A 21,175-nucleotide genomic window follows, 5' to 3' on the forward strand; every position below is an offset into this window, starting at 1 on the left:
GAATGTTGGGCAGCCCCAGTTGTGACATGTGGCCAGGTTGAAGGGTCTAGTGTGTGACGTTTAGGGATTCTTTGGATAAAATGTCACTTTTAAGTGGCATCACCTGAAATAAAGCATGCACTTGGGGATCCCTGTGAAAGGCTCTGGTTCTTACAGGCATGTGATCAGGGGAGGGCAGGGGAGGTGAGGCTGAGCAGCACACCTGGAGCCAGCACATGCTGAAGGGATTGTAGATGAATTGCTGAAAGGGGATATTTTCCAGCTCTCAGTGGCTCAGTACACAAACTGGTTCCTCTCCTTCTGGCTGTTGTATTCCTGTGTATTGTGTGTTTTGTGATAGGCAGAACGTAATAGCAACAACACTGCTGTCTTCTGTTCCATTGAGCACTTCTAAACTCCTGGGTGCATTTCTAGTTTGAAAAAGTGAGTGGTTCCTCTCCCCTGTGTTTGTTCTGTGCCCTGACTGTGTGCTTGCTGCTTGGAACAGTGTTTGCCAAATTTAGCCCCACAAAGCCAGTACATCTGCATAGTGAACAGGAATCCATATTCCATGAATTCCCATCACAAGGCCTTTATTGCAATGTGCGAGCCAGAAAAGTCAGCCTCAGAATGTATTGAAAAAGGATTATTTACAGTAGCTTTATTTGGGAGTTGGAGTCGATGATTATGAAATATTCATGCACAGCCATTTTGACAAGCATTTTTCAGCCCAAGTTTCGAGTTCTATAACCTTGTTCAGTGTGTTTTCCTTTGAGAGCATTGAAAGACCCCAATGGGCACAAAACAGTGCTGTTTCCAGAGTGTTCACCTCATTCCTCAGGGACCAGTTAGTCTCCTCATGCCTTCAGCATTTCTCTTGATGTCCCTGCTCCAAGGGCCTGGGCTGTGTGGGCTGTGCTGTCAGATGGTTTTCCATACTTTTGTTTGTACTGCTTCAGTAATGGGAAGATACTTAAAAGAATTAAGAGTTGGCAGAGCTATTTCAAACTCACAGCACAAGATCTTCCTGCTTCGTCACCTCTCACCCTTCCATCAGTTTTAGAATTTGCTGGACCTCCACATGTGTCACTTCAGCTCACCAATCCAGGAGAAAACCAGGCTTGACAGGGCTTGGAGCAACATGGTCTAGTGGAAGGTGTCCCTGCCCGTGGCAGGGTTTGCAATGAGATAAACTTTAAGGTACCTTCCAGCCCAAACCAGTCTGGGATTCTGTAACTCTATGAAAACTATCTTATGCCATATCTACCTCTGGGTTAATCTGCACTGGGCTGGCTCTGAGAAGCATCTGTCAAACACCAGATCTTAAAGGCGGCAGCAGCAGCAGTATGGTACTGGCAAAGTGGTGACCAGACCTCCTGATTCCAGCAGTGGGTATTAGACTGGATCATGCCATCCAGTGTGACAACATTGCCTAGCTGCTGGGGAGCTGATGGCACTGTCAGGCTGCAGAATTAGCTTAACATGGCCTCAGAAATACCACAGCCATGGTGCCTGACAAAAGAGGAGTTGCTAAAATATTAAAAGCAGTGAGGGTTTGGGAAGATCCTTGCATCCATGCTTGTCAGATGCCCATAATTTTGGGATTATAATGTTTAATATGCTACTTCAGTGGATGTCTGAGTGAGCACCTGCTGCCACTCACTCTGTTGCACGCAGCATGTGCGTTGATGTGGTTTGGCTTGGTGACCCTTGGCAGATCACAGAATCATTAGGGTTGGAAAAGCCCTCTAAGATCATGAAGTCCAACTGTGTTAACCCAGCACTGCCAAGACCACTACTAAACCATGTCCCCAAATTCCACATCCACGTGTTTTTTGAACATTTCCATGGACAGTGATTCCACCACTGCCCTGGGCAGCCTGTTCCAACGCCTAGTCACCCTTTTTGTGAAGAAATTTTCCCAAACGTCTAACCTAAACCTCCCCCGGTGCAATTTGAGGCCTCTTTTGCATGTTCCTTTTTAGTGCTTGTTACCTGGTAGAGGAAACTGGCCCCTACCTGGCTACAACCTCCTGTCACAAGGCCCTTGTGTTTGTTGCCTCAGTTTGGACAGCACTGGGAGTTCTGCTGTGGGTCACCCAAATTGCACAGCAAGGGGAGGTGACCGTAGGCATTTGGGGCCACAGGCCATGGTGTGGATGCTGCAGCACTTCCTCAGAGGCCATTCCTGCTCTCCTGCCATAAAATCAGGCCATGGAGCAAGGCGAGGTGACAGTGCTAGGACATCTCGGTTATTCCATTCACCCTGTGCACGTCTGGTAGCTGCTCTGTCACAATGACTGATTCTAAATTTGGCTCTGTGAGAACAGAAAGAGAATAAGAGCCCTTCCTCCTGCTGCAGCAGGGGACCTGAGGACAAAAACATCACTTCTCCAAAATGTGGATCCCAGAGACAACACGAGGTGGCACACGACGCTGCCTCATCCACCTTACGTAAGCCATCCCAGGCAGCCACTGCCCGTGGGAGACACGGTCAGATGCTTCCAGCTCCTTCCCTGTGCTTAGGCTCCTCTCTGCCTGCCACACCTCTGGCTCTGGTACTTTCTCTGTGCTTTCTCAGATTTTACATTTTCAATGCTGCTAAAAACACATTTCAGCCTTTTTTGAGTTCTTAAATTCTTATTAAAGAAAGAGCAATTACTTATCTTATGCTGTTCAGAATTTGTACCTCATTTGCTCAATTTCTGCATTTTTAATTGTACCCAGCTTATCTTCTGTCACAAGGAGAACTTGTTTATGCTCAGTGTGCCTGTCCCCTCACAGAATGGTGCCAGGGCCAGACAGCCCTTTTGGTGAAGAAATTTTCCATGATATCCAAACTAAACCTTCCCCTGGCACAACTTGAGGCTGTCTCCTCTCAGCTTGTGGATGCCAGGCTGCAGAAGGGCATTTGGGCTGCCCTGCTGAGGACTCTGCTTTGGGGATACATGCTCCCTGCAGCGACAGCTTTAGTCACTGCAGAGTCATTGATTGAGGGGTTGGGGTTTTATTTGCCTGGTTGTTTTATCCACGTTGAGCACAGCTCATAATTTTGGGAAGACTGTGGTGCTGAGTAACACCAGCACTGTGGCAGGAGGAGCTGCTGCTGGACCTGTTCTCTGGTATCCTTGGCTGGTCCAGAATGACACCAGCTACCAGTGGGGAAAGTAAACCCACCCTGCTTTCTCTTCCCCATGCCCCACCTTTATCCTCTGCTCTTGCTGTGAATCCCTGTGGCCATCAGACAGGTCAGGAGCCAGCCTGAACTGGAATGGCACTCTAACGAGGTCATACTTTTGTGGGGTGCTGCATTAAGAATTAAGGGCATCTAAACATGTCATCATCGGTCTTGCTAGAGAAGTGGGGGACATGGTGCATGTCCTGTATGTTATGAAGCAGAGGGTTACCCTGCTGCATCCATTTTGTCAGGTGGAAAACAGGACAACAGCATGATTAAACCCTGCTTGGCCATTGATTCCATATTCAGTGGCCTGGGCTGATCGGGGGGATCAGGTGCAGTACCTTTAATGAGCTCAAAACAAGCATGTGGAAATCTAACCATCACTAACCCCAGTTAAATTGATGTCATACAGCCAATTAATCTTCATTTTCACAATTAATAAAATAACCCAAAGCTTTTCTTGCCACATGAAATACATTTGAAAAATTGATCACAGTACATTAGAACCAGGAGCCAAAAAGCTGCTCCCATCTCGAATAGGAAATGAACACAAGCATTGTGTTCATTTTAGCAAGTTGTGAGGCTAACAAGTCTTTTTGTGTTTGCCCTGGGAGCAGAGCAATAGTAACCTCAGGCTCTGATGAATTTTTGTTCCCACAGAGCGTGTTCATCTTTAAAATTGCATAGAAGTCTCTGCTTGCGAGCAGGTCCAACCTCCAGTGAATTATTCAGGGGTTTGAGGATATTTTGGACTTGTCTGAAATGGAGGGACTGAAAGGCAAACAAGGAGCCCATGGGGTGAGGACAGATGACCCACCTGGACGTGCGTGGCACGTTTGCTGTCTCTATATCCCAACGGAACAAGAGTACTCAGGCATGAGTTTACCTTGTGCTTTACTGGGACCTGGTCTACTACATCCAGTGGGCACGAAGCTGCTTGTTCTACAGTAGGGTTTTGAGTGAGTCCCTTTGCAAAGGACTGATGGATAGAACAAGGAAGTGGACAGATTATATAAAATCTGAGAAAAAACACACACATGACAGGTTTGGCCCAGTGTGTTCCCAAAACGGCCACACTTGTGCCTCTGAGGAGTGTGTATAAAGCCAGAGAAAGCATTCATGCATTATGTAGTATTTTCAAAGTGTGGAGGACGCTCAGACACCTCCACCCTGGAAATTACTGCGAGCTTGCTGGCAGGGTTTCATGTGTGCTGGTTTTCCACCCACCTCCCTCACAGAAGAAGATCTGAATATAAAAGCTCAGCAGAGCTGGTTTATGCAGCCCATGTAGAACGAGTGTCAGACCACCCTGATTTCCCCAGTGTCACAGCACAAGGCTTGGGCCACGTGTCTGGTTGGAGATGAGGGAGGTGACATGAAGCACACGTGCCACAGCTTTCTTTCCTTGGCGTTGTGCTAGGGCAAGAGCCTGTGTTGTGATGTCCCCAAATAACCACTGGTATCTTCCTATTGAAAGAACTTGCTGTCTCCTGTTATGTCCTTCACACGCTGTAGGTGAGCAAGGTGTAGGAGCACAGGTGCAGACCAAGCCTGCATGTGTGTTACTCTCCAACCTGGCTGAGCTAGAGGGAAGGATGACATTCTTTATACTTCAGTTATGTAGCGTGTTTTTTCCCTCCAGCTCTTAAAATTCATGTGTTTCTGCAGGAGAAACAGGTGGTAGTCTCAGCCTTCCCTCCCTCTGGAGCTGGCTACTTTCCCAGAACAAAGCAGGTTGTTTCCAAAATCAGCAGCTTTAGTAGAACCAAGTACAGTAAATCTTCAAATACCCTGGTATTGTTAAGAGTGTCCTATGCTTTGGTGAGTCCAGCTTTAAGTACTCTGAGCTTTGTATTCTGTATCCTAAAGTGACTCTATATATTCTTTGTATCTCCTTGTTCCTAAGTCTTCAGAGTACAATCATCTTATCCTACCTGAGTCACCCAGTTGCCTTGATGGTGGGACCCAGTGACCTGAGACTCAGAGGTTGTTCGTTCTGGCTTCATGTGGCGTTGGTGATTTAGGTGCTCACACAGACAGCCAGGGAGCCCAGCTCAGCCAGGAGAGCGAGTGGTGCTGGCAGCAGTACCTTGGCTGTGGGTGCAGCAGTGACCAGGCTTGCAGGCTTCCATCCAGGATTGCTGTTGCTATAAACAGGAACGGGGATGCATGTAGAGCAGCTGGGATTAGACTCTCCTCACAGATGGAAGGCAGGAGTCTTTAACCCTGAGTAGGGCTTGGGAGGAGGAGGAGTGAGTACCACAAAGCAGAACTATTCAGCCATCCTGCCTTTGGCTCGCCAGGAGCCCTGGATCAAAGCTGGGAGGGGAGGGATGGCACAATTCAGCACTGAGCGTATGTGGCGGGGAGCTGAAGAGCTGCACATCCCGTGCAGGCAAAGCTCTTGGACGGCTTTTCAGGCCGTGGCAAGTCACATGGTTTGTGGATATAGAGTCTTTGCTTTGTTGGATGAGGGCTGAATTGCAGGGCCCCCTGGTTTGCCTTTCCCTCCCCGATGCCGTGTGTACCCTGCCCAGAGGGATGCTGAACCACGTCTGGTCCCCTCTCCTCAGGAAAGGAGCGATGTGTGATGCTCGGCCCTGCAGCGCAGTGACACAGATGTATTGAGTACACACTATTATGTTCTTGCAGCATGTGTGATGTATTGTGCACCTTCCAAACAAACCCGATGCAGTCTCCACAGAGCTCAGTGCAGGAGTTAAACTCCTTTATGTTTTCTCTTTGGTGCATGACAAATCCATGCATCATTTTCAGTGGAACGTGTTGTCGCACAGCTCACCACAGCTACTCATCCACAGAGAGGGAGGATGTGGAATGGATCCTGTGTCACATGCTCTGAGCTTAGCTCTGCCAAGACCTCATTTTGGTCTAGCCAGTGTACTGGGTGGAATACACATATAAGCCTTGTCCTTGATCCTAGTGGAAGCATCAGTGAGCCCACCACAGCATTGCACTGATTCAGATGCCTTGGCAGTCTGCAGCTTCCTCACGAGGGGCAGTTGAGGGGCAGCTCCAGTCTCTGCTGTCTGTGACCAGTGACAGGATCCAAGGAAACAGCTGGAGCTGTGTCAGGAGAGGTTTAGGTTGGATATTAAGAAAAGGTTCTTCCCCCAGAGGGTGGTGGAGCACTGAACAGGCTCCCCAGGGCAGTGGTCATGGCCCCAAGGCTGCCAGAGATCAAGGGGCATTTGGACAACACTCAGGCAACATGGTGGGATTGTTGGGGTCTCCTGTGCAGAGCCAGGAATTGAACTCGATGATCCTTGTGGGTCCCTTTCAGCTCAAGTTATTCCATGGTTCTGTGATTCTATGACAGTGATCTCAGGGGATAGGCAGTGGACAGAGTGTGAGAGCCAGGTTCTTGCACCGCTGCAATTGCAGTCTTTAGTCCAGTCTTCTGAAATGAGTGAGGTGAGTCTTTCCCAACCATTCTCATCTGGTGAACTGGGAGCAGGAACACTTGTTTCCTCGGCCTTGAGCAGATGAAGATTTCCTTTGTACTGCCTAATTTCTTCCTATTTCTGTTACTTGGGATCATCCAGTTCTATCTGTATCTTGTCTCTATTCTCCTCTCTGCTGATGTTGCCTCCCAAGTTGCACCTCATGAGCATTTCTCTGGTCTCTGTGCTGCTCCACTGAAATGCTGAAATATATCTCAAAGCCAGTCCTTGAGGAACTCTGCCAAGGATTTCTCTTGTCAGTAGTTCTGCTTTTTAGTGCTGCCCTTGATCTCCACTTTAGCCAGTTCTTTAGTTAGGAAGGACTGCTGGTTTTCCAATTCAAGTAACAGCTTCGTTGGGATGTTGTTCCCCAGGGCTCCCGACACTGCTGGTCACAAAGTATATTAGTTTCTTCCTTAAAAGTATATCAAGTTACTCCTTAAAATAGGAAATTATATCTCAAGGAGGTTTAGAGTCTCTTAGCCTCTGCTGTTTGCATTCTGCTCAGCAGTCAGTCCAGGGTAGGTTCAGGCTGGCTCAGGTCCCTGAAGGACGAGGTCATGCTCTGTATGGGAGAGGAGCTTTACTTTGACATTTTCATTGCCTGAAGCACAATCAAGTCTGTCTTGCAGAACCAGCTGAACCTAGAGCCTCTGTGCTCAAATTCATTAGGCTTAATGAAATGAGAGGCGAGACCGTGACGTGCTGGATTTTATACAGGATGCTTCACTTTGGGTGTCCTCTCTGTATCTCTCAGCTGTGCAGCATGTAGCAGATCTGATTTTGAGACCATTTCATGGCAAGAGCCTGTCTCTCTGTCCGTGTTTCTCTGCTCACAGCTTGTGAACAGGCTGCTGACCCTGCAGGATGCAGAGGGAGGCTTGGGTTAGGCTTGGGCTCCTTTTGGAAAAAGAGCTTTTCATTCTCTAGCAGTACAGGCTTTAATGCTCTTCCAGGCAGGAACACAGCCAGGACCACAGCCTGCTGCAGAACTCCTGCTGCTTGGCTCCACTGCCTCCCACACAGAGGGGGAGTGTGTGCAGGGGGAGAGCCTGCCTGTGCATCTGAACACTGAAAGAAGGGTGATGGCACTCAGTCCTCGCTGAGCCCTCAGGACAGCTCTTTTCTTTTGATGTTCAAGGATTCTCCTCTCAAATCCGTTCTTGACTGATAAAGAAGTTATTATAGCAGTTGAGTTTTCTTGAACACTGATCCCTTCTGCAGAATCTAAAACTGTGCCATTCCTATAGCACATAGTCCCTTAGAGACATATGTCCAACAACTGACTTAAGGTTGCATTCGAAACCCTGGCATATAGTCTGTCTATCCAGGGAGTTCCCAGTAGTGTTGAAAATATAAGTTTCATCTTGCAGTGCAGAGCAGGTTGGGATTCTCCACACCTCAATGCAGGTTGGGTGAGTTTAACTCATGTGGCCTGGGGAGTCACAGCATCACTGGAAGCAGATCCATACCCTCCCAGCCCAGCTGGAAGCAGACCCCTACCCTCCCAGCTCAGCACATAGACAAATAAAAAGGGCTTATAAAAAGAGGAAGAGGGACTTTTTATATGGGCAAGTAGTGGCAGGACAAGGGATAATGGTTTTAAACTGCCAGAGGGCAGGGCTAGATGGGATATTGGGAAAGAATTCTTTCCTGTGAGGGTGGTGAGGCCCTGGCACAGGTTGCCCAGAGAAGCTGTGGCTGCCCCATCCCTGGAAGTGTCCAAGGCCAGGTTGGACAGGGCCTGGAGCAACCTGGGCTAGTGGAAGGTGTTCCGGCCCATGGCAGGGAGGTGGAACAAGATAAGCTTTTAAGGTACCTCCCAACACAAACCAGTCTGTGATTATATGATTCTTGATTCCTTATATTTGTAATTTGTCTTCCCTACAGGTTTCTTGAAATGATGGAAGCCCGAAGTCAAGGACACACGTCACCACTAACAACGAACGGGCAGAGCCCTTCCTCTGGCTCCCAGTCGCCCATCGTACCTCCGAGCTCCACGTCGACAGGCAGCTCTAGTCCTGGCACCCCACAGCCGGCACTTGCCACAAGCTCCACCATCTCTCCTGACCCCCCACCATCCTTTTCACCGGTGCCTGCGCCCGAGGCCCCACAGCCCCACGTGCCTGCGCCGGCACCCCCGGCCGCAGCCCCCCCGCCCAAGCGTGGCATTATTGCGCGGCTGTTTGGGACATCCCCTGCCTCAGAGCCCTCTCCTCCCCAGCCAGGTAGGTGCTGGTGCAGGTCCAGGCAGGATGTCACCTGTGGGCCTTTCGCTGTCTCTGGGCTGGGACAGAGGATGTTTCACACATCTTGTTAGAGTTGGTGCTGACAGCGCCAAGGCCATGGGTTCATCCCCATATGGATTCACTTAAGAGTTGGACTTGTTGATCCTTGTGTGTCCCTTCCAACTCAGAACATTCTGTGATTCTGTTTTATTTTCATTATTTCCCTGTGAGAGGCTGAACAGACAAGTGTGTGAAGGCCCAGTGTGTGTGCAGCGAGGCTGTCACTCTCTGTTTTTCTCCTGATCAGTATTTTGGTTTGTCTCTGTGCTGGGCTTGGATGGGGACTGTGCCCAGCCAGCTGGGTGGTGGCTGTGGCATGCTTCAGGAGGAAGGTCCTCAACACACAGGAGACACTAATAAAATAAATAAAATAACTGTCAGGTTGTTACCAGGAGCACAAACACCTCTTGAATAGCAAGAAAAATGGTTAGAGAAGCCATTTGAAGTGCTGTCCTTGCACAAGTGTGTCAGCTTGGAGGGTCCTGTGTGTAGCAGAGAGCAGCGGAGTGCTGGGTTTAAAGGTTATTCAGCCAGAAATGATCACGTAGGTCCAGGCTCCGCAGCGGATCCCCCTCCGGGGAAATAACGCTCCTTCAGAGCTGCTCCGGGAGGAGGGAGTTGGGCTTAGCTCCTACCTCAGCACTGGTGCAGCGTGGAGCAGCTTAGCCCTCAGTCCCAACTCTGCTGGACAGAGCGATGAGGCAGAGGCATCGGAGGTTTGTTGCATGTCATTTTACTGATCTGGACCTTAATTTGCCTGTCACATTCACTTTGTTTGCAAAGCTGACTGGAGCTGCAGAGCTGGCACTGCCTAAAAATCCTGACATGGTTTGAGTCACCGTTTGGAAATACCTTCCCTCTCACACTGTCAATCCCTCGAACTCACAGTGCTGCCAAGGCACATACAGAGAGAAAGGAGGAGGTGCTGGGAACGCCGGTTGCAATTTCAGATGTTGAAATGGATCTGCACACAGTGTTCTGCATCATGAACCTCTTCCCAGATATGACAGAGTGCACCCATTTTGGTTTGTTTATGACTCTTCCTACCCAGAAAAAAAAAAACCAAAGACCAAAGAGGAGCAGATGTTAGAAATTCCTTGTCAATAAAAAAACCTTTGTTGTATTGATCTGTAGGAAAAAAGAGACAAGTGGTCTACTACCAGTGTTACAGCATTTGGGTTTGGGGTTTTTCTTTTTCTTCTTTTCCTTTAACTCTCACTTAGCTTGAGAACTGTTTTGGGCTTGTGACCTGCAGCCCTGGTATCTCAGGATGCTTAGGGAGGGTTACAAAAGGCAGCCAGGAAGAGCTGATGTGTCGGTGTTCTGAGGTTTCTGTAGTGTGCCAAGAGTCTGCACCTCCACTGGAATGTACCCAGGGACTAGTTCACTGGAAAGCAGCCAAAAAATCACTGTCACCAAGTAATCCTTGGATTTTTCTGGGAGCTGCTATTTAAGCTTTTCCTTGAAGTCTTGGAGAATTAATTCTTTTGGCTGGGGTTTAGCTTACACCAACGGTATTCTATGGCATTAGTGATAGCATTTGTATGCAAAAGTGATCTGAAAGCTGTGCTAGGAGAGCAAAAAGCAGGAAAAAATAAGACACAAATCTTGTTCATCCAAAAGAAAAGAGCCTAGATGTAAATTGCAGTGTGGGCAGAGGAAAAAGGTTGAATACTGCAGATTCCAAAATGGTTAACTTCAGGCTTCTCAGTTATGCTAATTTCATGAGCTTTCATCCTGATACCTTAAAGATGGGCAAAGGTGTCTCTACAAATAAACTGTATTAAAGTAAGCCTCTTCTTGAGATAGCTCTTGAGCATTTGGTTACACAGGATATCTAAAAGCACAGGGTGAACAATTCTGCCTTGGACAGTTACAGCTGAAAAAAGCAAGAGGATAGGAGAGAGTGAACCAAACAGTCTGGAAAAGGTAAGAGAATAGTGAGGGGACATCCCACAGGAGCAGTGCACATAGCACAGGTATAAAACCTGTGGTACAGGCAATTGCAGCCCTCCCTGGAGAGCAGAGCCAGCCCGTGCCAGAGGTTTTCAATTCTAAACCACAGCAGCCATGTGTGATCTGTAAGTGCCTTCATGCCAGACTCTGGGCTGATTTATATCCTGTTTATAACCTCCCTCTGCCTCATGGTTGCTGCCACCCTGGGCAGCACAGATCTGGAAAAAGCCAATTTCTGTCTTGCTTGTGTTGACCCCCGTGTTTTACAACTCCTGTCACTAATGCAGATCCTACTGCTGCCACTCCTCCCCCTGACCCTGCAGCCCCTGCCAAGGTACAGAGCGTGGAGGACTTTGTTCCCGAGGACAGCCTGGACCACAGTTTTCTGGAAGACTTGGCACCGCAGAAGGACAAAGGGAAAGCACAGGCCAAACACCGTGTGGATAGTGAAAGGTAAGGAAAGGAGGGTGGAGGGAGGGTGGGACAGGGACACACCTGGATATGCAGCCTGGCTAACCTGCTGCAACCATTCAGACAGTGATTCCAGAGCTGTCCCTGAGCTTTTCTGGGTACGTTATGGTCAATCCTAGCATTCACTGTCTCCCATTTAGTGACAAACACTGCTCCCTGGAAAGGAGGAACAGCAGGAAAAGCAGGTTATCACCTTCCTGGTGTTGCTGTCTTGCTTTGTGCACAGGTTAAACCACTGGATCCTTTGGATCAGGAAGGGATTTTCCTTCTGGCCAAACACACTGAATTATTTGCAGTATTTTCCTTCTGGAACACAGTGCACTTTGCAGGGATATTATGTTTTCCTTAATGAATATTTCCCTTCTGCAGAGGCCCAAAGCATGGCCAAGCTCCTTTGTGACCTGGTTCTGCCATTCCTGAGACACTATAAAGGGATCTGGGGTTTGCTGAAAGGCACTTGGGGGCAATCCATAGCTCTGTGGAATTTTGGAAGGAAGGATGGAGAGGGTCATGCTCCTTTGGGAGTGTCACTGCATGGTTGCCTGCAGATTCCAAAAACCTCTTGAGGGGTGCCTTTATTTTTCTTTGTCTATGTCTAATGTTTCTTTCCAACATTTTCTGTCTGAATTGGCAAGAGATTTGATGGGTTGATAAGGAATGGTTTGGATGATCACATCCAGATAGTAGTGATCTATGTCTCAAAGCCCGGGTGAAGATGAGTAAACGAGTGGTGTCCCTCAGGGGTCTGTACTGGGACCAGTGCTGCTTAATGTCTTCATCCATGACACAGACAGTGGGATCGACTGCACCCTCAGCAAATTTATCAACAGCACCAAGCTGAGGGTGCAGGTGACACTCCTGAGGGACGGGATATCATCCAGAGGGACCTGGACAAACATGAGAGGTGGGCCATGGGAACCTCATGAGGTTCACCAAGGCCAAGCTAAAGGTGTAGAACCTGCGTCAGGGCAACCCCTGGTATCAATCCAGGCTGGGGATGAACAGATGGAGCAGCCCTGGAGAGAAGGACTTGGGGGTGCTGGTGGGGGAGAGGCTGAATATGACCCAGTCCAGAAACCCCCTGTGCCCTAGGCTGATCCCACAGCGTGGACAGTGGGGAGGGGAGGATTCTGCCCCTCTGCCCCCTCAGGTGAGACCCCCCTGCAGAGCTGCCTCCAGCTCCGGGGACCCCAACATCAGAAGGACGTGGAGCTGTTGGAACGAGTCCAGACGAGGCCAAGGAGATGCTCCAAGGGCTGGAGTCCCTCTGCTCTGGAGCCAAGCTGGGAGAGCTGGGCGTGTTCAGCCTGGAGAAGAGAAGGCTTTGGGGAGACCTTATTGCAGCCTTTCAGGATTCAAGGAAAGGTGAGGACAGAGTTTTTATCAGGGCCTGTTGCAATAGGACCAGAGGTGATTGTTTTAAACTAAAGAAGGGGAGATTCAGACTAGGTATAAGGAAGAAGTTTTTTACCGTGAGGGTGGTGAGGCAGTGGCATAGGTTGCCTAGAAAAGTGGTGGATGCCTCATCCCTGGAAACATTTCCAGTCAGGCTGGATGGGCCTCTGAGCAACCTGCTGCAGTTGAAGATGCTCAGTGCGGAGCGATTGAAATAAGCTGAGCTTTAAGGTCCCTTCCAAACCAAACTGGTCTGTGACTCTGTAACTGTCTATCTCCTCCAAATGGCAGAGCTGTGCTTATGCCATAAGGTGGATTTTCTTTTTTTTTTTCCCTTTTTTAATTTTCCTGGCTTTGATGTTTTTTAACCAAAAAGTAAGGGAAAGGGCATTGTGTATACTGAGCTGCTCAGACAAGAGAATGTGTAGTGAGCTGTCTGAAAGCAGACTGTCTCTTAAGAGGTGACCTAAGCATACTCACAGGCTCTGCATCCCTTTGCTTAGTATGTTCCTTGCCTGCTGCCTCTTGTCATCAACACTGGATTAACCAAGAGAGTAATTAAACACTGACACTGCTAATCTGTGAATGTGGTGGATTCTGCATCTTTTGACATCTTTGTCATGATTCAGTGTTCTCTAGTTCAACCACAGCAACTTTAAATCAGTGCTGTGTGTGAGGCTCGATTTCTATCTAATGCAGGTCAGCCTGAATCATCATCCCTTGTGATGGCAGAACACGTGGATGTTTTATTAAAGAAAAAAAAAAGGCAAGGAAAAAAATATTGGTTGGTGGCAGCATGCTGGCCTACAAAGTGTCTTGCTCATGGCTGTGGCTGAGCTGGGATATTTTTCTGTGTTTAACAAGAAATTGTCGTGAAAGCCAAATCTGACCATGCTGGGTTTGGCCAAGGGACTGGCCAAGGGAAGTGCCCTCAGAGCTCTGGAGCTGCAGTTCTGCTGTGGGCAGGAGGCTGGATCTTTCACAGGGGCTTCTCTGCTCCAGAGCGTCGGTCAGTAGAGGCAAATAGGTACAGGCAAACTGTATAAAAAGGCAAATGTGTTGAACAGGGGTGCAAGAACCCTGCTCCTTGGTTTAGAGTTGACATGTTTTTGGATGCTCTGATGTCCTTTTGCACTCTGTCCCCAGTCTTGGTAGCCTTCCAGTGTCAGTGAACTGGTGGGGGCAGAAAAAGAGACCCCTTTGGGCTTTCACAGAGTCCACACTTGTTCACAGCTTCATCCTTTGCTGACAGTGGTACCCAGTGCAGTCAGAACAGCTCTGTTTCCCTGGGAGAAGGCCTTGCAGCACATCCCTGCAAATTGACATTCCTCTGCAGCCTGGCATCCCTGGCTTGCTCTGGTTTCTTCTGTAGATCACATAGTTTTCTCTATGGTCTGGCAATTTGATGTTCTATTTCTTGCCAAAAGGGGCCTACCACAATAAGCCAGATGTGCTGAAATTCAGACATGCAGATGTGGCTCTGACCTTCATCTGCAATAACCATTTTCTTTCAGGATGCCAGTTACAGCCCCATGGTACCCGGTAACAACATACAGGTTCTGTAAGCGCTGTCCTCAATAATCAGCTTCTGCTGCAGAGAGGAGGTGGTTGTAATTGCAACAAAATCTACTGCTGCAGAAATTTATCTCTGACCTAAAGAACACAGTCCTATGAAACCACTCAAACCTCAGGGAGATTTTATTGGTTTTAAAAAAATTAAATCCTAGAAGCTGCTTTCTCCCTGTATCTGAGTGAGGAACAAGGCCTGAGAATATACCAGCAAGATGCTTTCAGGTCTCCTGGTCATTTTGAAGCAGATGCCTGAGTGCTGAGCTTACACAGCTCACCCGCACTCCTTCTGGGTGCACTAGAGCCAAGGTAGGCTCTGAAAGTGAAGAGCCATTGAAGATGTGGCAGAAGAATGGGCCATGGTTTGAGACTTTGTGAAGTTAGTTCTCTTACCCAAATCAGAGGAATCGCCTCAGTGACTGTAAGCAAGAACCCTGCAGTGAGCTCTGAGAACACCTCAGCGCACTGTGGTTTTGTATGTGGAGCAGAGATACATTCACAGGCTTGGAAGGCACCTTGGGGGTCGTCTGGTCTAATCTCCCTCCTCATCCAGTGCTACTCAGAGCCAGTTGCCCAGAACTGTTTCCAGATGGCTTCTGAATATCTCCATTAATGGAGAACCCACAGTCTCTCCAGTGCCCAGGCACGCTGTCAGTGGAAAAAGTGTTTCCTGATGTTCGTGGGGAATCTCCTGTATTTCAGTTTGTGCCCCTTGCCTCTTGTCCTGGCATCAAGCAGCAGTGAAAAGAGCCTAGCTCCACTTTCTTTATACCTCCTTCAGCTGTTTAAATACCCTTTCAGGGTCCCCCCCAAGCCTTCTCCAGACTAAGCAGTCCTGACTCTCACATGGGAGAGCCTTTCCTCTTGTGAGTGTTGCTCCAGTAAGTTAATCAGTTATTCATCCTCATGGCCCTTCATTGGACTCACTCTCTCTGGTGTGCCTATGTGTCTCTTGTACTGAGGAGCACTCAGAGCTAGACACAGGACTCTAGCTGTGGCCTCACCAGCGCTGAGCAGAGGGGCAGGATCACCTCCCTGACCTGCTGGCACTGCTTTGCCTCATGAAGCCCAGGATACCATTTGCCTTCTTGGCAGCAGAGGCACCTTGTTCAGCTTGGCACCCCCAGGAACCCCCAGGCCCTCTTCTGTCGAGCTGGTGACCCCCAGCATGTATTGGTGTGTGGGGTTGTTCCTCCTCAGGTGCAGGACTTCACACTTCCCCTTGTTGAACTTAATGAGGTTCCTGTCAGCCCATTCCCAGCCTTGTCCACGTCCCTCTGAGTGTCAGCATGACCCTCTGGGCATCAGTCACTCTTCCCAGTTTGGGATCACGTGCAGACTTGCTGAGGGTACACCCTGCCCCATCATCCAAGTCATTAATGAAGGTGATAAACAGGACTGGGCCCCATATTAATCCCTGGGTACACCTCTGATTTCTGGCCTCCAAGCAGACTTCATGCCCAAGTCTGCTTTCCTGAGCTCCAGCTTGCTTTTTACTTTCCTCCCTGCCCTTAGGATCCTGAATTTCACCAAGGCTACCTTTGACCTTTGCTCTCCCAACATGTGCCCCATGTTTTGCGGGTGTGAGGTCCAGCAGAGCACCTTTCACTGGCTCCTCTATCCCTCGGAGGAGGAAGTGACCGTTAGTGTGCTCTGGGAACCTCCTAGGTTGCCTACATCTTGCTGTCTTGTCCCTCCAGCAGGTACTCAGTTGGTTGAAGTCCATGAGGACCAGGACCTGTGAACTGGCCTGTGAACGGGGCTGCTCCTCTCTTTTTTGTACAGGGCCTGATGCGCTTGTTCTTCCCAGCTGGGCAACCTGTTGCAGGCACCCACTGTGGTGTCACCTTTACCAGTTCTCTCTGGAACCCTGACCCCTAAGCTCCCAGCTGGCTCCTCATCCTTCCCCAGGCAGAGCTTGGTGTGCTCAGGCTGCTCCCTCCCATGGAGGAGGGCAAGGTCTGGTCTGGCTGTGAGCAGGATGTTGTGCTGTGTCACTAAACTGCTTCCTGAGCTCCGGGGTGTGTTTGCTGCCAGTTGTAAGAATTTGTTTGCTCTTGTTGAGCTTTAGAAAGGCTGTAAATTCTGGCATTTGTTGAAGTAGGGAATTCTTGATTCTTTTGCAATGATGTTTTGTCAATTTCCCCCGTTCCCTGCTCCATAACATCTCTAAAATAATGGAGCAAGAATTGATATGGAGCAGCAATGTTATTAAAAACCATCTTTTTTTCCTGAAATTCCTCTCAGTGAGGAATGTGCTCTTGCCTGTGGAATAGGGCTGTTCTCCCTAAGGATCAGACATCTGTGGAACCTTCCAGCATTTAGTGACAGCTCTTGGGGTTGCTGTAGCTAAATCCCAGCACAGGCCTATGGAGATGAATGGAGTCCTGGGTTTTGTTTAATGGTATGTTATGGTTCTTTGACTTGCAATAGAGAACTCCCCGGATCAGTTTCTTTACCAGTTAATTAGGAAGGTATTTCAATCTCCCAGTTTGCTGTTTCAGAACTTAATTTGCTGCTCTTTAACCTGATACTCTGAGCCACTGTGTAAGTGACTGCACCGAAGGAGCTAATCTGCTCCAAAGGACCTCCTGCCTTGGCTCCTGCTGGGTCAGGCTGGCCTGGATCCTGGGTAGTCTGGAGGTGTCTGAAAGCCAGTTTATGTTGTACCTGGCAGTGTTCCTGATCTGTCTTCTCAGCATCCCTAGCTATATCTTAAATGTTGATTAGGCTGCTATGTCCTTGCATCTGAAGGGCTTTGAACTGATTCTTTGCTTTTACGGATCTCTTGTGCATATAGTGGTGCCCAGCTGCACCAGCCCAAGGGAGGGAAGCCAAGGACAATGGTTCACTGAAGAAGGCCTCCATCTCCTAGAACACAGCCATGCAGGCTCATCCTGTGATGTGGGATTCCCTCAGCTTACCTGCTTTATTAGGGCTTGGGTTTTTTCCTCTTTCTTTATCCCCAAAAAAGGACATGGCAAGAGAATTCTGGTGGCTGCCCTGGGGCTGTGGGAACACAGCCCATCCAGGTGTGAGGCCCTGAGCTCAGGTTGCAGCAGGGTTTGTTTCCTCCCCAGCAGCCAGTCTGTCACTGAGGACACCCCAGCAGGCTCTGTGATCAGAGCAGACCTCAGCCAGTGTAGTCAGTTTTTGGGGGGTATCTGTGCCCACAATCACACTGGCTCAATACTCATGCCAGCTTGGCAGTGCCTCAAGGGTTGGAGAGACCCATTCAACGTGCTTGGGTTTACATGCTCTGCCTTCCTTCCAGCTGGAACCTCAGGACCACAAGCTGATCCTAGTTTTGCCTTGTCAGACCCTGTTTATACTGCAGCAGTGATTTTCCTGATGTATGTTCACTCCACTGCTCTGCTCTTAAGCTGTCGCTCAGCGATCTGTATTGGTTAGACATGGAGGCAGTGCACTCACTGCAAAGGGAGGTGACCCACTTTGGCGAGGGGGGGTAGAAACATGGATGTTCCATTCAGACTGGGAATGCTTGAAAGGCTGCAAGTCTGGATGGTGTGTGGTAGGACAGTGACAGCAATGTCTGAAGAGCCCCTGAGCCTAATAGAGTAGTGATGTGTTAAAGAAATGCAATGTCTTTAGTTCAGAATAATATCCTGCCATTTTTAGGATGCCACTCCATTTTCTTTTCGGTGCATTTCAAGAGGAAACCCTGCCAGTGCTTTGCAAACGTCAGGAATCGCTCACTTGTAATTCCTCCAGCCTTGGGGGCTGGTTTGGGCACCAGTTTTCCTCTCCTTTGTGTGACCAGGCTGTGTGCCTGCTTCCTGGCTCGGCGTGAGAACAGCAGTGTTAGTGATGAAGGGGCTCTTCAGCAGCCTGTCCCTGCTCAGCCAGGCGCTGCACTGAGTCCTGAGAGCAGAGGGATCCACACCAGAAACAGAGAGAGGGCTGATGTTGGCCCAGCTCTTGGCACTCCAACCCAGACAAGCACTGGTTGTGATCACTCTGGCTGCACCAGGTGTCATCAGCCTGGTGTCCCATTGTCACAAATAACTCCAATGTCTGTTGGCAGATGTATTAACTCTTTAAAACTGACTTGTAAGCTGATATCCAACTGTATGAGAAGAGTCAGAGTGAGCAGTTACCATCATCCTGACAGTGTTTAGGGCATTTCTCTTCTTACCAGCACACCATCCTCCACTGTCTTCCAGTGCTTGCCTTGTGCGACTGACTGGGAACACCACCTTCTTCCAGTTTAAGGACTTTGTTTATGTCTCTAAAATCTAATCTGTTCCAAGCTATAACAATTTTTTTGTCTCTGTGTAAAAATGAAGACTGTGCTTGTATAATCCATGTGGTGTCATTAAAAGGACAGTGACTTGTGTGTGGTGGGTTATTGGGGAGGAGCTAGGTATCTCTGTGAATAAAGCAAGTAGAACAAGGAAAAGTGATACAAAGGCTCATCAGCTGAGCCTGGGGAAAATCTATATTTCTGACATGAGCAAATCCTTCAGAAAGTATTAAAATTGAGTCCTGGGGACATTCAGACAAGAATCCTCAGCTGCGAAGCTCTCAATCAAGCTGCCTCTGAACACAGAACTGTGCTACATCCAGGGAGGCTGACAGACTTCCAGCTCTGAATGTGTGTCCTTAGGTTAATTTAATTTCGGGAATGGTAAAGCATGGTCTCGATATCTGTCTGCTTCAGGGAGCACCACAGAAATAGAAACGATTCCAAGAAGCTGATAGCTGAGTGAGTTCCCATAGCAGTGACAGCATATGATCAGGTTTAATTACAGGATGTGGAGATGAAAGCAGGCAGTTCCCATGGTTTGACTGACTGATCCTTGCGTGTTGGATGGAGCTCCATGTTCTGATGGAACTGAGGCCACAGGCTGCTCTGTACCAGTGAGGCTCACCTTTTCCAGCCACTTATTTCCAGCTTGAGAGATGGCAGCTGGTGTGTGACACATCCTAATGTGGCCTGTTTGGTGCAGGGCTCATGCCAGTGCTGCAGCCTGCAGGGAGCAGGTCCAGCCTGAGCTGGGCAGTGGGCAAAGGAAGGCTGGCACTGCATAGAATCACAGAATCACCGACTGGTTTGTGTTGGAAGGGACCTTAAAGCTCATGTCATTCCACCCCCTGCCATGGGCAGGGACACCTTCCACTAGCCCAGGTTGCTCCAAGCCCCGTCCAACCTGACCTTGGACACTTTCAGGGTTGGGGCAGCCACAGCTTCTCTGGGCAACCTGTGTCAGGGCCTCACCACCCTCACAGGGAAGGATTTCTTCCTAATTTCCAGTCTACCCTGCCCTCCTTCAGCTTAAGACCATTCCCGTTTGTCCTGTCCCTCCAGGCCCTTGTCCAAAGTCCCTCTCCAGCTCTCTTGGAGCCCCTTTAGGCACTGACAGGGGCTCTCAGGTCTCCCTGGAGCCTTCTTTTGTCCAGGCTGAACACCCCCAGCTCTCCCATCCTGTCTCCAGAGCAGAGGAGCTCCAGCCCTTTAATCATCAGCTGCCCTGGGCTGAGAACGTTGCTCCTGAAATTGGCTGGAAAAGCCAGGCCAGCGTCAGTCTCTGTCCAAGGGGAGGCAGGTCTGTCCAGCCCACCCTGGGGTGGGTGTCTGATCACTGTCTGTTTTGCAGCGATGGAGAGGCAGCCGGGGGGAACCCCATGGTGGCAGGTTTCCAAGATGACCTGGATCTGGATGACAAAATTCCCAGCAGACCAGTGCTGGCAGGAGAACGGGTGCCCAGCAAGAACATCACCCTCTCCAGTGAGGAGGAGGAAGAGGAAGAGGTGAAGGACTCTAAGGTCATCCTCATACCAGATGGAGACAAAAACACGGAGCAGGAAAAAAAAAGGTACAAAGCACAGGCAGAAGTGTGGGGTTGTGCTGGCCTCTTCTCAGTCCTGCACTGACTGTGTGCAGCCTTTGGAAAGTCTTGGTGTCTCTGTGAGCTTGTTCCTTCAGCTGTGAGCTGGGGCTGTAGTTACTGTAGGTGTAATTGCTTTGTGCAGTGTTTCCTGCCCCGTGCCTTAGAGCACTGAGCTCCTGTGGCCACTGGGACAGTTCTACTTGGGAGTGGCCCAGCCTTTTCCTCAAATTTGAACAAGAGCCCATAACTGGGCGCCAGAATGGCTGTTCATAGTGGTGTGGGGAGGGGAGAGGAGTCAAGTCTCGGGTGAAGGGAGTGGAGTCACTCATTACACCCTGTGCTGGGGAGCAATGAGCTGGGTCATGTTCTCCACAAACCACATCCTGTGGGTGATATCAAGCACGATGTGCTGGCATGGACACCTGTGCCTCAGCATTCACAGAGACACCAGGGTTATCCTCAGCCTGAGTGGTGTGTTTGACCCCACCCCCCACCCCCCCACCCCCCCCAGGTAGGATGAACTGCCTCTCCCAGTGGGGTGCACAATTCAGCCCCTGAGGCAGTCTCAGCTGTTAATTGTGCTTTGCTCCACAGAATGGGAGTGAACAGGCTCTGACAACTTGTTTCTTCTCAGGTCTTCCAGAAGTTCTCTGAAACCACAGAGTGAAGCAATTTTGACCAAAGCAACTGACCCGAAGCCTCCTGACAGTTTACCTTCCCGTTCCGGGTCTGAACGAAACAGCAGCAGCAAGGTCAACACTGGCCTGGCAGCCACTGCTCCTGGCCCTGCAGCAGCAGCCCAGGCCTCAAAGGCCACTTCCCAAAGCAAAGGACTTGCTTCCAAGCAGAAAGTGGTCAAAGAGGAGAAGCCTGAGGAGTCTGACAGTGATCAAGAGGGACCAATAGCTACTCAGATGCTCTCATTTGTTATGGATGACCCAGACTTTGAAAGTGAGGATTCTGACAGCCAGAAGAAGAAAATGGTAAATAATATGCCTGTGTTGCTGTGAGCCATGCTGAGCT

At 49.4% G+C, this 21,175-nt stretch overlaps 1 protein-coding gene across 3 annotated transcripts in view; it reads left to right on the forward strand.

Annotated features, from left to right (window-relative positions):
- The window catches only part of RABL6 (RAB, member RAS oncogene family like 6), a 53,828-nt gene that overhangs the window by 26,048 nt on the left and 6,605 nt on the right, over window positions 1–21,175 (forward strand). For 2 of the 3 annotated variants that reach the window (XM_064677319.1, XM_064677321.1), the window contains 4 exons: window positions 8,512–8,849; window positions 11,153–11,318; window positions 19,919–20,137; window positions 20,787–21,135. In XM_064677319.1, the coding sequence (XP_064533389.1) occupies window positions 8,512–8,849; window positions 11,153–11,318; window positions 19,919–20,137; window positions 20,787–21,135 (1,072 nt within the window). The remainder of the gene's footprint in view (window positions 1–8,511; window positions 8,850–11,152; window positions 11,319–19,918; window positions 20,138–20,786; window positions 21,136–21,175) is intronic. The other variant, XM_064677320.1, reaches the window with a different exon arrangement.

This window comes from Pseudopipra pipra, chromosome 20, assembly GCF_036250125.1.
Source record: "Pseudopipra pipra isolate bDixPip1 chromosome 20, bDixPip1.hap1, whole genome shotgun sequence".
Taxonomy (NCBI): domain Eukaryota; kingdom Metazoa; phylum Chordata; class Aves; order Passeriformes; family Pipridae; genus Pseudopipra; species Pseudopipra pipra.